A 16572-nucleotide genomic window follows, 5' to 3' on the forward strand; every position below is an offset into this window, starting at 1 on the left:
GACCCAATATTTTGATTTGTGCTTTTATTTCTGTTCAACAACCAGATTTGCAGACTGTATGCTCTGGCATGGACAGTAGTCTCAGGAGCATTTAATTTACGTGGCAAATAGTGGATACTCAGTGAATTGGCTGAATTCACTTTGTTCTGTAAACATTTTGATACCTATTTTGTGCACCTTATGGGCTAAAATGTGTCCTCCAAAGTTCCTAATTTGGAGCCCTAGCAACAATGTCCTGTATCTGGAGATGGGGCCCATAAGATGGGATTAGTGTCTTCATAAGAAGAGGAAGACAGATCTCTCACTGTCCTTCTTTATGCATGGACGGCATGTGGAAAGGCCAGGTGAGCACACATGGAGGTGGCGGCGGTCTACAACAAGGAAATGGGTCTTCTCCAGGAATCAAATCTGCTGGCACCTTGACCTTGGACATCCCAGCCTCTGGAACTGCGAGAATATCTGTTGCTAAGTATCCAGTCTCTGGTATCTGTCACAGCAGCCTGAGCCAGCCAAGTGTACGAGGCTATGATAGATACCAAGGGGGACAAATGTGCCAAAAGGGGCTCGCTTTGAAGTGGCACGAACTGGAAACCAAGGAATTTACTGTTTTGTTTTTTTAAGCATGTTACATTAGCAATGTAAAAAAAACAGTCCCCTTAAATTCTTAAAAGGAGGAAACCTTACTTGGAGAATGAAATTCTCATAAATTGAGTAGGCATGTAATGGCGGGGGTGGGGGTATACACAAATACTTTCACCTTCTAATGACACCTTATCTAAGAAGAAAATTAAGTGTTACCTTACTACCTTATAACTACTTATTTAAAAAGATAACATTTTTCCAGTGATAAAGGATGTAGTTAAAAGCTGCTTTTAAAAAATGGACCACAGAGGTCAGGTTGCTCCCATTCTACCAATGAGGAGACCTGCCTAGGGAGGTGTGACAAGACTCTGGGTCCAGACACAATCAGTTGGATTCCTGGCTCTGCCTAATCCTTTAAGCAATGATTTATCTCCTTTTCTGAAGGACTTAAGGTGGCTAAGATATCTAGTGACTATATTTGGAATCATTTTCAGCTCCAAGGTATAGCTTTATTTCAAAACACGGAATATATGTTTTTGCCACAATTAACATTTTAGGCAATATTTCTATATCTCTAAGCTGAACAGTTTCATATTCTTAGATTAGTAACTATACCACTATCACGGTATGATGTTTCAACTGTAAAACTCTGCTGCCAAAACATTTTTCACATTAATTCTTCTAACTTTTCTGTATGTATATATCTAAAAAACAGTATACTTATACTGTGAATTCTTACGATATAAAAATTTTAAATTTCTCTATATGAAAATGGAGGCATCTAAAAAAGTGTTAACAAGCTGATAAGCACACCTAAGCCCAATTTTAAAAGGACAGATACTACAATTCACAGATACTTTCCACTGTCATGTCTGTATAACCATACTGGGCAACAAATGAAACACCTTAATTTCTACAGTTTAACCCAATAATGAGAGGTATGAGACGGACTTAAAGTGACATTAAATGTACAAAGATGGATTACACCATTATATAGCCATAATGCAACATATGCAGCTATTTTTTTTTTTTAACACAAAATGGTTAACTGCTTTTCAGCTTGTATGCACCTCTACACTTGTACAGCTATTAGTAAACAGCCCTTGCACAAGCCTGCAAGTGTCCCTCCCCCCTCCCCCAGCCCTGGTCCCTACTTAAGGACTGCTGTCCACCTCTCCACAATCCTAGCCGGAAGTCTTACACAACTGAAGAGCTTCAGGACCCTGTTCTTGCACTATGGTTACTGCTATTCTTGGTGGTGCCTAAACAATGTTTTTTAAAAACATTTTTAATGCCTCTGAGTTCTGGATATTTATATAAATGAATGGGGAGAAGGAAATAAAATGCTATTCAAAATAATTCAGAGTTGTGGCATTCTATAGAACTATTTTCTCAATTAACTATAATAATTTATAATAGCTATTAAGGGGTGCCTGGGTGGCTCAGTGGGTTAAAGCCTCTGCCTTTGGCTCAGGTCATGATCTCTGGGTTCTGAAATCAAGCTCCACATTGGGCTCCCTGCTCAGCGGGGAGCCTGCTTCCCTCTCTCTGCCTGCCTCTCTGCCTACTTGTGATCTCTGTCAAATAAAATCTTTTAAAAAAATAAATATTAAAATATCCGAGAACAAAGAGCTTTATTGAAATGCTTTTCAAAAGAGGTCTATGAGAATGACTCCTGAACTTGCCCCTCAGAAAAATCAGTTGCTCATAAGATTTGTCCAGTACTCTATGGGTACTAACACTGATTTGCTTCAACAGAACATATTTAACAGACAAGAAACTGAAAAACGGCCCCCACACAATAGTATAAATCACCACAGACTTTAAAAAACCACAGGCACAGGACAGAATTATAAAGTCAGTGACATGGACCAAAGCAAACATGATTCCTAGGGCTTACAAAACACATCTAACCCACTATTAGACTGACACCAGAGGGTTGCTGAAAGATCTATACCTACACAAACTATAAAAATTGCTATATTAATAAGGAATAAAAATGCTAAGGAATCAACAAGGAACAAAGTCAAAGCTAACAAACAAACAAAAAAAAGGCAATAAAATGGCAAAACAAATGTCAATCTGGAAACTCAAAACTAGTGGCCCAGGGTGCCTGGGTTGCTCGGTTGGGCAGCTGTCTGGCTCAGGTCATGATCCCGGAGTAGCAGGATTGAGTCCCGTTTCGGGCTCCCAGCTCCACAGGGAGTCTGCTTCTCTCTCATGCTCTCTTTCACTGTCTGTCTCTCAAATACATAAAATCTTTAAAAAAAAAAAAAAAAAACTAGTGGCCCAATAAACACACAGACAAAAATAAGTGGCATGGGGTAGATGTTTAAAAGGTTTCTGCTTCCAGCCAAGAGTAACGGACTACAATTAACTTCTCACCTGAAATTAAGAAACCAGACAAAATAAAACAAAGGCTCTCAAGAAATCAAACATCAGGCAATGAAGGGCAAGGATACCTGAGACAGAAACGAAGGGAGCCCTAAGACTGCCCCAGTTAACCTGGTGACCGTTTCTAGGCAGGACGGGGACACCCAGGTAGAGCTCAAGAGCATCATGTAGTTGAGAAGGTGTGACTGCGAGTAGAGAAGCCACGGAGGCAGGAGGACAGAGGCCTGGAGAGCGGGCCCCCTCTAGTGCTCAGCAAACTGATCAGTGCATGCTTGTGAGCTAACTACTCGAGGCCAACGAAAACTTACTCCAGCCGAGGCCAACGAAAACTTACTCCAAAGAACTGAAAGAAACAGTGCCCAGAATGCACATGGTGCTAGGAGCATGCCTGTTCCCGACAGCCAGAATGGAACCCCTCATAATTCACAGGGCAGCTGAAGGAGCACTAAAAGAGGCCTTAGTAGTGGGAGAGTTAATTCTAGACCAAATGCCCTGCTCCTGCCTAACAAGATGAAAAAAAAAACCACAAAAGGATCACACTGTAGCCAAGCCGCTTAACCACATGCCAGAGCAAAGTGCATGAATATTCTTTGAAATCCAAAATTAGAACCTAACAAGGTAAACTTAAGGTAAACTGAAGTGATCCAGAAAACATGGGAGTGATCTTGGATTAAGCAACAGTTGATTGCAACACTGAAAGCACATGAAGTAAAACACAAATTAGATAGATTGGACTTAATCAAAATTCAAATTTTCACACTACAGGAGACACCATCAAGAAAGAGAAAGACAAACTGTAGACTGAAAGAAAATATCTGCAAACATATCTAATAAAGGACTTATACCCAGAGTCTATAAAGAATTTACAATGCAGTAAGATCAAAAATCCAATTTAAAAATGGGCAAAAGACTGAAGCAGACATTTCAGCAAAGAACATAAATGGCCAATAAGCACATGAATTAAGCTCAATATAGAGAAATGCAAATCAAAACTATAATGAAATACCTCTTTATACCCACTCGAATGGCTACCCTCAAGAAGTGTGAGCTACAATGTGGAGAAAAATGGAATCCTCAGCTAGTGGGAATGAAAATGTGTTCAGTTTAGAAAACAGTTTCTCAGTTTGATAAAATGTCAGAACACAGATTAACTGTATGTTCTGCAATAAATGTGCCCTCCTCCCAATCCACACGTTGAAGCCCTAGCCCCCAGTATGGCTGTATTCAGAAATGGAGCCTCAAAGGAAGTGATGAAGTCAGTAAGGACAGCACCCTGATCAAATAGATTAGTGCCCTTACAAGAGACATCAACCCTCTCCCCCTACAGCCTTCTGCCCCTGGCACAGGCCCAGGAAAGGTCATGTCAGCACATACTGATAGGACAGCTACCTGCCTACAAGCCCAGCAAAGAGGCCTCAGAATGAAACTTACTTTCCCAGCACCTTGATCTTGGGACTTCCAGCCTCCTCAATTATGAGAAATGCCTGTTACTTAACTACCCAGTCTGTGATATTTTGTTATGGCAATGGTCACCTCCACCATCATCTGGAAATGCTATTCCTGTGTTATTTACCCCAAGTAAATAAGTCATGTGTCCACACAAAGTCATGTCTGCAAATATTCAAAGCAGCATAATTCATAACTAAAAAGCAGAAACTACCCAAATGTCCATCAACTGACGAATGGATACATAAAATGTGGCAGTATAAAGGAGTAAGTATTGATACATACCACACAGATGAACTCTGAAAAGGTGATGCTAAGAAGTCAGGCACAGAAGACCAAATGTTGTATAGTTCCATTAACATGAAATGTCCCGCAGAGACAGATCTATAGGGTTAGTGGTTGCCTACAACTTGGAGGGGCTCATGGGGACTGACTCGAAACGGGCAGGGTGTGGAATAACAGAAATGCTCCGAAATTACACAATGGCAAATGGCTGTGTGTGTGATAGTAACCACCATGGAAGTGTTTGCCTAAAAAGGGTGAAATTTATGGGATATAAATTATACTGCAATAATGCTTTAAAAAAACTGACAGTTTAAAGCAAAAAAAAAAAAAAAAAAAAAAAAAATCGTGGGGTTCACAACAAGTAAACTGGCAAAAAATGCAGACTGTGAGGGGGGAAATGGAGCCATACTGTCATTCAGTTTCTTCGGCTGTGCTACAGCACTCCTGGAATAATGTGTGTCTTTTCACTCTGATAGGTTAAAGATGTATACTGTAAGCCACTAAAATAATTACAGCCAATAAGCCAAGAAGAGATGAATGTAATCTATCTATTCTACCCTAATTGAAAAAATTTAGCACAATTCCAATCAAACTCCCTCCGGTGGACATTTTGTACAAATGGCAAGATGACTCTAAACACAAAGGACCTGGATAGCCAAAACAACTTTGAGACTGTATCACTTAACTTCAAAATTTATAAATGTACAATAATCACGACAGGGCAGTAGGGTTGTCAAGACAGAGATAACAGAACATTAACAAAAAGTCCGGAAGTAGATCCCCACATATATTGTCAATTGATTTTCAACAAAAGTGTGAAGATTCAGTAGAAAAAAGAGAACTCTTTTTCAACAAATGGTCCCAAGAGCACCTGGATGTCCATATGCAGGAGAAACACACACACACACACAACACTGCACCTCTAGTTTGCACCATACACCAAAAATAAATAGAAAATGGATTATAGACCTAAATGTAAATCCTAAAACGACAAAAATTTCTACCAGGAAATGAAGAGAAAATCTTTGTGACCTTGAGTCAGGCACAGAGTTCTTATTATACTATCAATAAATAAATGAACATTAGTAAATGTAGCGTCAAAATTTAAAATTTCTGCACTTCAAAAGACTCTGCTAAGAGACTGCAGATGAGTCACAAACTGGAAGGTTTTGCAAAGCATGCAAATGATAAAGAATTTATATCCAGAAACTCGGAAAGTTAATAAAAAAGTAACAAAATAATTTTTTAAATGGGTAAAGATTTGAACACTTCACCAATGAAAATATATGGACACCATAAAATATATGGACACCAATAAGAACATTAAAAGATGCTCAGCCTCACGAGCATTAGAAAAATACAAATTAAAACCATGAGATAGCACTGCACACTCATTAGGATAGCGAAAAATACTGGCAATAAAGTAGAGCAAGAGAACTGGCAAGAAAGCAAAATGGTCCAACCACTCTGGAAAACAATTTGGCAATTTCTTAAAGACACAGCTACCCTATGTCCACTCCCAGTATGAAAGCATACATCCACACAAAGATTTGTACATGGATCTTTACAGCTTTATTTGTAATAACCAAAAACTGGAGACAACCCAAATGTACAATAGGAATGGATCAGTAAATTGTATATCCATGCAGTGGCATACTATTGATCAATAAAAAAGAATGAACTATTGATACCTGCAACAGTATCAATAAATTTCAAAATAAATATGCCAAGTGAAATAAGCCATATTTGTATGTGATTATTTTAGAAAATTTTAATTTATCGGATAGCAGATCAGTGGTTGCCACAGCAACACAGCAAGATAACAGGAGGCAAGAGGGCAGCTGGGAAGAATTACAAAGTGGCAAAAGGAGACCTGGGGGTAATGGATATTTTCATTATCTTAGTTATGGTGAAGGCCTCTCAAGTATATGCATATGTAAAAGTCTATCAAATTGGACACTTTACATGTGTAATTTATCAATTATACCTTGTAAAGCTTTCTTTAAAAACCCTACAATTAAGTTTGTAGATACGAAGGATTAGAAAATGTAGTACGTGATAGCTATAACATCTGAAAATACAACTGTTTCCTAGAACCTGTCCTGGAATTTGCATCTTAAGGTTTTCCATTTGATTCTAAGTGAAATGCAGAAATGGAGATGGGAAAGACAGGCTTGGATTAGAATTCAAGATCTGTAAAGAACTTCTCAAACTCAACACCCCAAAAAACAGATAAATCAAAAAATGGGCAGAAGACATGAGCTGACACATGAAAAAGTATTCATCATTAGCCATCAGGGAAATTCAAATCAAAACCACATTGAGATACTATCTTATGCCAGTTAGAATGGTAAAAATTAACAAAGCAAGAAACAAATGTTGGAGAGGATGTGGAGAAAGGGGAACCCTCTTCCACTGTTGGTGGGAATGCAAGTTGGTGCAGCCACTTTGGAAAACAGTGTGGAGGTTCCTCAAAAAATTAAAAATAGAGCTACCCTATGACCTTGCAATTGCATACTGGGTATTTACCCCAAAGATACAGATGGAGTGAAAAGACTGGCCATCTGTACCCCAATGTACATAACAGCAATGGCCACAGTCGCCAAACTGTGGAAAGAGCCAAGATGGCTTTCAACAGACAAGGAGATAAAGAAGATATGGTCCATCTATACAATGGAATATTACTCGGCCATCAGAAAGGATGAATATCCAACTTTTGCATCAACTTGGATGGGGCTGGAGGAGATTATGCTGAGTAAAATAAGTAAAATAAGTCAGAGAAAATCAGTTATTACATGGTTTCACTTATTTGTGGAACATAAGGAATAGCCTGGAGAACATTAGGAGAAGGGAAAAATTAAGGGGGAGATTGGAGCAGGAGACGAACCATGAGAGACTATGGACTCCAGGAAACAAACAGAAGGTTTGAGAAGAGAGAGGGGTTTGGGGGAGATGAGTCTTAAGGAGGGCAAAGAATCCCAGCCCCATCACCCACTTCTGACTGGACCTTGGGGGATTTATTTCACTCTCTAAAATTCATTTTCCTTGATAGTAAAATTGGGATGATAGCCCTTGAAGGTTTGGGGTTTAGCTGTAATGTATGTAAAGGACCTAGCACAACACCTGCCATATACAGCAGGGGTTCAATAAATGCTATCATTCTTACCTACTCTTTTTGGGTCATGTATTAGCTCCATGGTACAGTAACAGACCCTCCTCCAAAGCAATTTAACTTCAGAATCCTGACTACGCAATCTGGCTGCTGTGAAGGAGCAGAGCTTTGCTAGGTATCTGAAGCTCCGATTTCTTCCTCAGAGGTTACCTCTGCTCTTCGCTGGAAAACCCAAGTAGCAATGAAAACAGGCAGGAGAGTACAGAGAAAATCCCTTAGTAGAAGCACTGCTGATCAATCTGGTTGGAAATGATAATGACAAGCAAAGTTCCCATTACCAGCATATACTAGTATCTTAGAGGAAATGTGCAAGATTAATAGCACAGCCTCTCCTTATGGCCTACACAAACCACAGGGCCTACTTCCAGAAAGCGGAGAACACAATTCAATACAGGCACAGTTCTAAGGTCACTTTTTTAAGCCTGTGAAAGAGATTGGACTCCTGGCTTCACAGGCTGCAAAAGGAAGGAAAAGCACTTCCTGAGAGCATGGTGACAAGTCTGAATGACAAGTCCCAAGCCCACCTCTGCCCAATGAAGCTTTCACCAGACCAGAATAGCCTGGAAAAAAGTTTTGCATGGAAACCCACACCTCTGAACCCAGGGCCCATTTTCTTACCGGAGTCGAGGTGAGTTTTTCTAGCTCTCTTCAATTTTCCAAGTGGTTTATACTTCGGCTCTGTACTTTGGGAAGATCGGCATAAAGGCTTTAAGCTGAAATGAATATGAATATTTTATTTTTTCCTATGATGCTAGAACATAAGCATCATTTACAGAGAAGATAAAAACTTGGCCATGGGGAAAATCATATAACTACTTTTAAAAGCCATGTTTAATAATGAAAAAACCACTTCACTGTAATAAAGTGGTAAAAGCACTTAAATACAACCCATCACACAGCTGCTAACTGTAGGATTAAGTGAAGGCTAACCCCTGTATTTGGTCTTGCACTGCGGAAAAGCAGGTCCCTATTCTATAAGACTATCAGGTAATACAGTGACACCTGGCATTCACGGAATATAGGACAGCTGGCTGCTTACTCTTCCCTGTTTAATGGGGTTTCTAAGAATCTCACAAATTTTATCTCCTCATTCTAGAGGCAGAAAGCTAAGGCACAGTGATGATAAAATATGGAAGTGCACGGAAATGACTTCTTTCCTTTCTGGAGGGCCTCACTGCCAACTGCTTCCTTGTGTCAGATTCCCAGAAGCCTTTAGGGTTACTAGAACATATCACTGGAAGAAAGCCGCCAGGCTCCCAACCAGGAAAGTACTGACAGCCATGTCCATCCTACTTACAGTCTGGCCCTTGTCCTTAGGCCCAAACCTAGTCTCAGAATCCATCCTGTTCAACAACAGAAGTTCCACAAGGAGCAACTACTCACATTTCTGCAACTTTATCCATAGTGGTGCCTATTGGAATGACATTTGGATATATGTTCACAGGACAGATGTAGCTCAAGAAATCTTTAATCTAGAAGAAGGAAAACAGAATGGCTCGATTATCTCTATGCTGAAAAATCTGGGTGTTAAAGAAGCAACAAAAGGGAGGGCAGGAGAAAGAGCAGCAGGAATTTCTTATGGTGTGGTTCTCAATACTAGCTGCACGGGGGACACCCGGGGACTCTTCGGAAAGAAACAGCCAACTCTCAGGCCCACCCCCCAAAATCCTACTGAGCTACTGTGGGAACTGGGAATCAGGATATTAAAACATCCTTCACATGATTCTGTTCCACAGTAAGGACTAGGAATTACTGATTAATGGAATTCAAAGATTCTATTTTCTTTTTTTAAGATTTTATTTATTTATTTGACAGAGCGAGAGAGCACAAGCAGTGGGGAAGGGCATAGGGAGAGGAAGAAACAGGCCCCCTGCTTAGCAGGAGCCCATGATCGGGCTCAATCCCAGAACCCTGGGATCATAACCTGAGCCAAAGACAGATGCTTACCCGACAGAGCCACCCAGGTGCCCCCTATACATACTTCTTTAAATGACATTAGTTTCCTTGTCTAATAAAGTCACCTGCAATTAACTAATTCCCTACAAGTAAATTAGAATTAAGCTGAATACTTAATACACACAAGGAAACAAGGTCTTAGAGTTGATTTCTTTTCTCCAACAAATAAAATAAGGAAATTACATCTTCTAGGTTTATTCTAATCTAGAGGAAAATTACATGCAAAAATGTCATGAGTACCTTGATTTTGTGCAAAATTTAGAACACTAACCAGAGGAACTCTGTCACTATTCCTCAAAACATCTCTACAACATGGACAAGTTTCAGCGTTGTTACTCATTGGTGAGCAGGTGACCTTGGTCAAGTTACCTGAAGTCACTTTAGATTCTTCATCTAAAAGTATAAGGGAGATAATGCATCTAAAGTGTCTGGCCTGGCACCTGGCATATTTTTTTTTTAAGATTTTTTATTTATTTATTTGACAGGGATTATAAGTAGGCAGAGAGGCAGGCAGAGAGAAAGAGAGAGGAGGAAGTAGGCTCCCTGCTGAGCAGAGAGCCCAATTCGGGGCTCAATCCCAGAGCCCTGGGATCATGACCTGAACCAAAGGCAGAGGCTTTAACCCACTGAGCCACCCAGGCGCCCCTGGCATATGTTTAACATTCAATGAAATTATCCACCGCAGAGATGACAATGACAACACAAAGGTTTTTATTCTCTTCTACAAGTGGAGAAACTGAGCTCTGAGTAATTTTTAGAACCCAATTTTACCAAATCAAAAGAGGTAGGAACCCAGGGATTAATACTAACTCCATATTAAAATAAAGTGACGACCTTACTTAAAATAGGAGAAAAAAAACAGTAAGACACATTCATTCTTCAGGTATTTTTCATAAATTCTTTTGTATTTTCAGAGCAGGCGTGCAATCAGAAACTCTTACCTGTCCACAACCTACATGATTTGCATAATTAACTCAAAGTTGAGGCTGGCAGAAATCTGAGGCCTTTCAAGAGAACAGGTATAAAGAAAGCAAGGTCAACCTATACCAAAATGATTCACTTCTACTTGGAAATGAAGTGACCACAGGAGACAAGAGACACCCACTAGATGGGCATCCTCTGTCCCTTGTACAAGCTGATGTCCTTACGTCAGATGCTGCCTTAAAACAACTCATGAACACCAGCTATCCTCATTATCCACAGGGGTCATGTTCCTTGAGGTCACTGGGAATGGTGAATTAGCAAACACTGAATCACTACTCCTAAGGGGAAGAGAAGGTTCCTGTAAGCCTCTAGTCACTGCATTTTTGTCAACCTATCAATGCATCACACCCTGTTTTATGTGTGTTTCTGTTTAAAGACACCAATTCAGGGACACCTGGGTGGCTCAGCTGGTTAAGCAACTGCCTTTGGCTCAGGTCATGATCCCGAAGTCCCCGGATGGAGTCACGCATCCGGCTCCCAGCATCACAGGGAGTCTGCTTCTCCTTTCTCCCCTCTCATGCTCTCTCTCACTCTCTCTCAAATGAATAAAAATGAATAAATAAAATCTTTTTTAAAAAATAATAAAAAAATAAAGATACCAGTTCAGGGCTGCCTGGTGGCTCAGTCAGTTAAGCATCTGCCTTGCCTCAGGTCATGATCGCAGGGTCCTGGGATGGAGCCCCACATCTGGTTCCCTGCTCAGTGCGGAGCCTGTTTCTTCCTTTGCCCCACCCACACGTGCACACCCACACACACGAGTGTGCGTGCACTCTCGCTCTCTAACAAAATCTTAAAAAAAAAAAAAAAAAAAGTTTACCTATTCTGTGTGTACTGTTGATTCATAACTCCTGAACTCACAGTTCAAGGCACGGTACCTCATGCCACAGAGATTTTCTCCATAAAGCACACCCCCGCCTCCGTGCTTAGGAACACACACAGCACCCCAGCACTGCACTTGGGGGCCACTTTAAACAGTGAAATCCCCAACAGAAAGCACAGAAACGTGTACAATGAAGCACTAAACTGACTGCAAAAGGGCCCCTGTTGGCCCTATGAGCTCAGCGGAGAGGGCAGAGCACCCCCTTTTTCGACCTAAATTGGAAATAGCATGTCCGGGGACTCCACTTCTCACCACTCTGTTGGGCATGTCTGCAAGCAACCACGCAGCGCCGCGTCTACTAATCTGGGGTCGTGAGCAAATTTTAGTGAGCATGCAAACTTGTAAATGAGGAATCCACAAATGAGGAGGATCCGCTGTATTCAGAATAAACACTGACAAGAACTATTTATGGGGCACCTGGGGGGTTCACTTGATAGAGCTGAAAACTCTTGGTTTTGGGTCAGGTCATGATCTCAGGGTCATGAGATCGAGCCCCATGTGCACCTCTGCAGTGAGTCTGCTTGAAATTCCCTCTCTTCCCTTCTGCCCCCACCCCCCCTCAAGTGCATGCTCTAAAATCATTCATTTTTAAAAACTGATAATTTATGTTTTTAAATGGATTTCAACATGATCTATACTTAGGATAGGGCTATTAATTAGAGCACTTTTCAGGAAAGCCTGTCTCCTCACCACCACCCTGAGAGAAGATGACCAAACGGAGCTCAAGGTGACCCTCTATGGGTACGGTCACTAGTGCTAATCTAGGGGGAGCATGGGCGTCCGACAGCAGGGCAGGGGGGCTCATCTGCTTCCTCTCTCCATTCAAGCATCAGGGAATATCTCCTTCCTGGAGGGGAAACTGCATAAAGTCCCAGGAGGGATTTTCATCAACCCTGACGCTGAGCCAGTGCCAAACCAAAGACCAATCCCTAGGAGGCGGCTCTGACAATAATCTGAGATTTCAGGATAAAATGAGGAAAACACATCAACTACATTATACTATCACAATGAGTTCCTTCCAAGCTACTCTCAGATAACCTATTTGTACCTGAAAGTTAAGGTCAGTCATTTAATAGAGAGGTCATTATGATACTTTGATAATAAGATAAGGAATCATTTACAATACTACAGCTGACTTGGTAAGAAAGCCACTACCTGGAGCTCTGGAAGAATCCACCTGTTCAAATCATTAACACGTCCACGGCTCACTGCTGCAGGGCTGTATCCATGTATCCCAAATACAAAAATAATAGTTATCAGGGAAATCAATTTTTAAGTGCCCAAATGGTCAAACTAAAATTGTATGTGACAGTCTGATTTTATACACCTTTTTCTCCTGATACATACATGAAATTACTAAAACTGAGCACTTCTTAGATGCTAGGCTAGCATTTACTTTAGAAATGCACGAGGAGTTTGCAAATACGTCACACATAACATGTTCCCACTCAAGTGAGAAGGTCAATTTCCTGTATAAAAAGGATCCTAACAATGCAACAGCTGAATTACTGAACTCTACATCTGAAATAATGATGTTTTACATGTTGGCAAGTTAAAGAAAAGAGAAAAATAAAGAGGATCCTACAAAACCATTTAATAACCCTTCTTAAGCTGGGTAATTCCAGTATATATGTCCTTCCTAAGAACAAGGCCTCTACCTCAATCACCTTTGCTCTTTCCCCCTGCCAAATATTCAGGACTATTTTTTAAACAGTTTTTCGACACAATACAAGCTGGGAAGAAGACAGAAATCTGGACAGCACCTTAAGGCTACCCGTGTGAGATTTTATCTGTAATACTCCCTTATGTAAGATTTATGATCCTCTTATGACAGGTGAACAGAACTGAAGTGGGAAAGTTAAAATACATGCAGGAAGCAAGATGGGAATCATCAGTATTCTTCAACGTTTAGGCTGAAAACAACTGATAATAGCCAATTTCCTCTCTTACTCAGTAAACACAGCTCACCTACTGATATTTTCCCTGAATTTCTTTGGAAAAAGCCACACCAAATCTTAAGCAGTAGGAAAAGAGAGGCCCCTGGTCGCCAAGGGGACCACTACTGCTGTCAAACAGGAAGGGGCTGGCAAAGCAGCTAGCAACAGGGTTCTGAGTACATGGATCGATCCTCTTACCTCACTGTAGGAAGAATGAAAAGAAAAACAAGCTCTGTATGAACTCTCTCCAGTCCTAAAGGAAAAGAAAACATAAAATGAAAAGGTCACTTATCAAAACTAAGCAAAGTTCTCAATTTCAGGCTTTCCCACTTAGTCTACTCCAATATGAAATCACCCCACAACCAAGGGTTTCTCCCTGGGATAAGAGGGAACTCTTTCCAGAAGCAGAAATATTTGTAGACATTCTGAATACCCAATATTAATGCCAAAATACGATGATCATTACAGTGCTCCTCTACTCCATCAAGGGCTTCTATCCCCCACGAAGGCAGATCCCCACTCCCTGACAAGCAAGATGCCTTCACTCTCTGGCCAACCGACCGTAAACAGACCTCGGGAAATCCTGGCTAATGGCATTGGCCATTAGGCAGGTTTGGAAGTAGCACCTCTTTAAACAGGTTTAAATTTTGGAGGTTATTCCCCACAATTATAGTATATCCTCCTCTCTGAGTTAGGATACACTGCATTTAAACTAAACTAAATCAGAGCTCCTGGGTGGCTCACTCAGTTAAGCATCTGCCTTCAGCTCTGTGGGCCTTATCAGCCCACATCAGGCTCCCCGCTCTGCAGAGAGTCTGCTGCTCTCACCCTTCTGCCCTGCCCACTGTTCCTCTTCTCACTCATTCCCTTGCTCTCAAATAAATAAGATCATGGTTTGGTTTTGTTTTTTTTTTTTAAGATTTTATTTATTTATTTATTTATTTGACAGAGAGCATGAGTGAGCACAAGCAGGGGGAGCAGGAGAGGGAGAAGCATCCCTGCTGAGCAGGGAACCCCATGCGGGGCTTGATCCCAGGACCCTGAGATCATGACCCAATCTGAAGGCAGACGCTTAACCCACTGAGCCACCCAGGCACCATGATAAATAAAACCTTTAAAAAGAAACAAATAAAACTAAAATAAATCAGATACATTACCTCAAAAAGCAAGATTTGTCTCAAAACACAGGTTCCTTTCTTACCTCACAATGACATTTGTTCTTCTGGTTCTTTCTCCAAACCACATAGTGGATGGTTTAATGCTGATTGTGTGGAGTGGAATTTTATTTTTGGAAATAATTCCACAAGGTAATTTATTCCAATGAAAATACTCCTCTGCCTAAAAACAGAAAAGCAGTTCTACGCTTTCAACAAATATGTTTGTACGCAGGGTCTCAAAGACAAATGTTTATAATGAAATAAAAAAGTAGATCTAAGGAGACAATCAGATAATTCCAAATTTAGGACCACTCTGCAAAATGACTAGCCTGGTTGCTTCGAAAATATCAATGTCCTAAAAGAAGGGCAAAAGCCTGGAGACTGGGGTCTACATCAAGAGACAAGAGAGGCCACAGTGATGGCAACACACACCTGACCTTCACTCGGGACGCCCTGCTCGCCCTTCACATGCTGAAAAGGACACAACTACACAACGAGGGAGAATGAATACGGGCCACACATTCAATTTTTTTCAAAACAAAGTTGGAGGAAAAAGTAACAGAAGTGTTTTTAAAGGCTGAAAAACGGGGTGCCTGGGTGGCTCAGTCATTAGGCATCTGCCTTCAGCTCAGGTCATGATCCCACGGTCCTGGGATCAGGCTCTGCACTGGGCTCGCTGCTCAGCGAGAAGCCTGCTTCCCTCTCCCACTGCCCCTGCTTGTGTTTCCTCTCTTGCTGTCTGTCAAATGAATAATAAAATCTTAAATAAATAAATAAATAAATAAATAAATAAATAAATAAATAAATGGCTGAAAAACAATGGGACGATTTTCCCGAAGATGTCATGCTCAGATCGGGGTCCTGCAAAACCATTACCGCTCAGTCCCAATCAAAGGCCATCAGGGGGCCTTAGGTGCAGGTCCTGCGGAGGAGGGGGCGCCAGGGAGAGCGCTGGGGCTCTGGGGCTGAGGGCGGTATTCCTGAGGCTGCGGGACTTAGAACAAAGCCGCCTGAAGGAGTGTTCTAAGGCAATTAGCCATGTAGGAAATGACAGAGGTGACAGTTAGAAACACAGCTACTTTGTAGGATGTAAGAAAACTCAGAATAAAGAGAAATTTGCCAATTAAAAGATTTACAGGGCTTGTGAGGACCAAAAGACTACCAGTCCGACGAGACAAAACAGTTGCTATTCTGAATCTATGTGATTTTGATCCAACCGTGAATTCAGTGAGGATGTGTGTACATGCGTGTGTGTGTGTGCGTGTGTGTGTGTGTGTGGAGACACCCACGAAAGGATGAAATAAATGCGTGACTCGGGTTATGATATGCAGCTTACCAATCATCAAGATAACATCTTACCCTTGTAGTTCTCCTACAGTGGTCTCAAGTAGAATATTCCACGATATAGATAAGAATTTGTTGGTGGTTTTAGTTTTTTTTAAATTATCCTTTATTTAGGGCTGAGCAAGTATACTTGAGGGTTTTTGGCAATGGAGCAAATATTACTACCACAATGACTGACTCACTAAATAAAAGCAGTGTTAACTAAAATAAAAATCACTCAGCATTTGAATGTTCAGATATTTTAAAAATTTAGAGGAAAATCATGGCCATCACACCCCCAACCTCTGAAGATCCTGATTTAGGATTAGTGATGCCAACTGACTATATAAATTGAGAGGAAAAAAAATGTTAAGGGCAAATGCAAAATTTAATACCTGACCTTTAATAAGAGAAGGGCATCTAATAAGTGAAGGGAGTTCTATGGTGGCCTTCGCA

The 16572-nt window shown here is 40.9% G+C and overlaps 1 protein-coding gene across 6 annotated transcripts in view; it reads right to left on the reverse strand.

Annotated features, from left to right (window-relative positions):
- The window catches only part of DCLRE1C (DNA cross-link repair 1C), a 39750-nt gene that overhangs the window by 2208 nt on the left and 20970 nt on the right, over window positions 1-16572 (reverse strand). For 2 of the 6 annotated variants that reach the window (XM_082739576.1, XM_082739577.1), the window contains 4 exons: window positions 14838-14974; window positions 13835-13889; window positions 9263-9351; window positions 8498-8592 (listed from right to left, as the gene is read on the reverse strand). In XM_082739576.1, coding sequence (XP_082595702.1) covers window positions 8498-8592; window positions 9263-9351; window positions 13835-13889; window positions 14838-14974 — 376 coding nt within the window. Of the gene's footprint in view, window positions 1-4712; window positions 4826-8468; window positions 8593-9262; window positions 9352-12854; window positions 12919-13834; window positions 13890-14837; window positions 14975-16572 lie in introns of those variants that run through there. The other 4 variants (XR_014313973.1, XM_082739578.1, XR_014313972.1 and 1 more) reach the window with 4 other exon arrangements.

This window comes from Mustela nivalis (assembly GCF_964662115.1).
Source record: "Mustela nivalis genome assembly, chromosome: 7".
NCBI lineage: Eukaryota > Metazoa > Chordata > Mammalia > Carnivora > Mustelidae > Mustela > Mustela nivalis.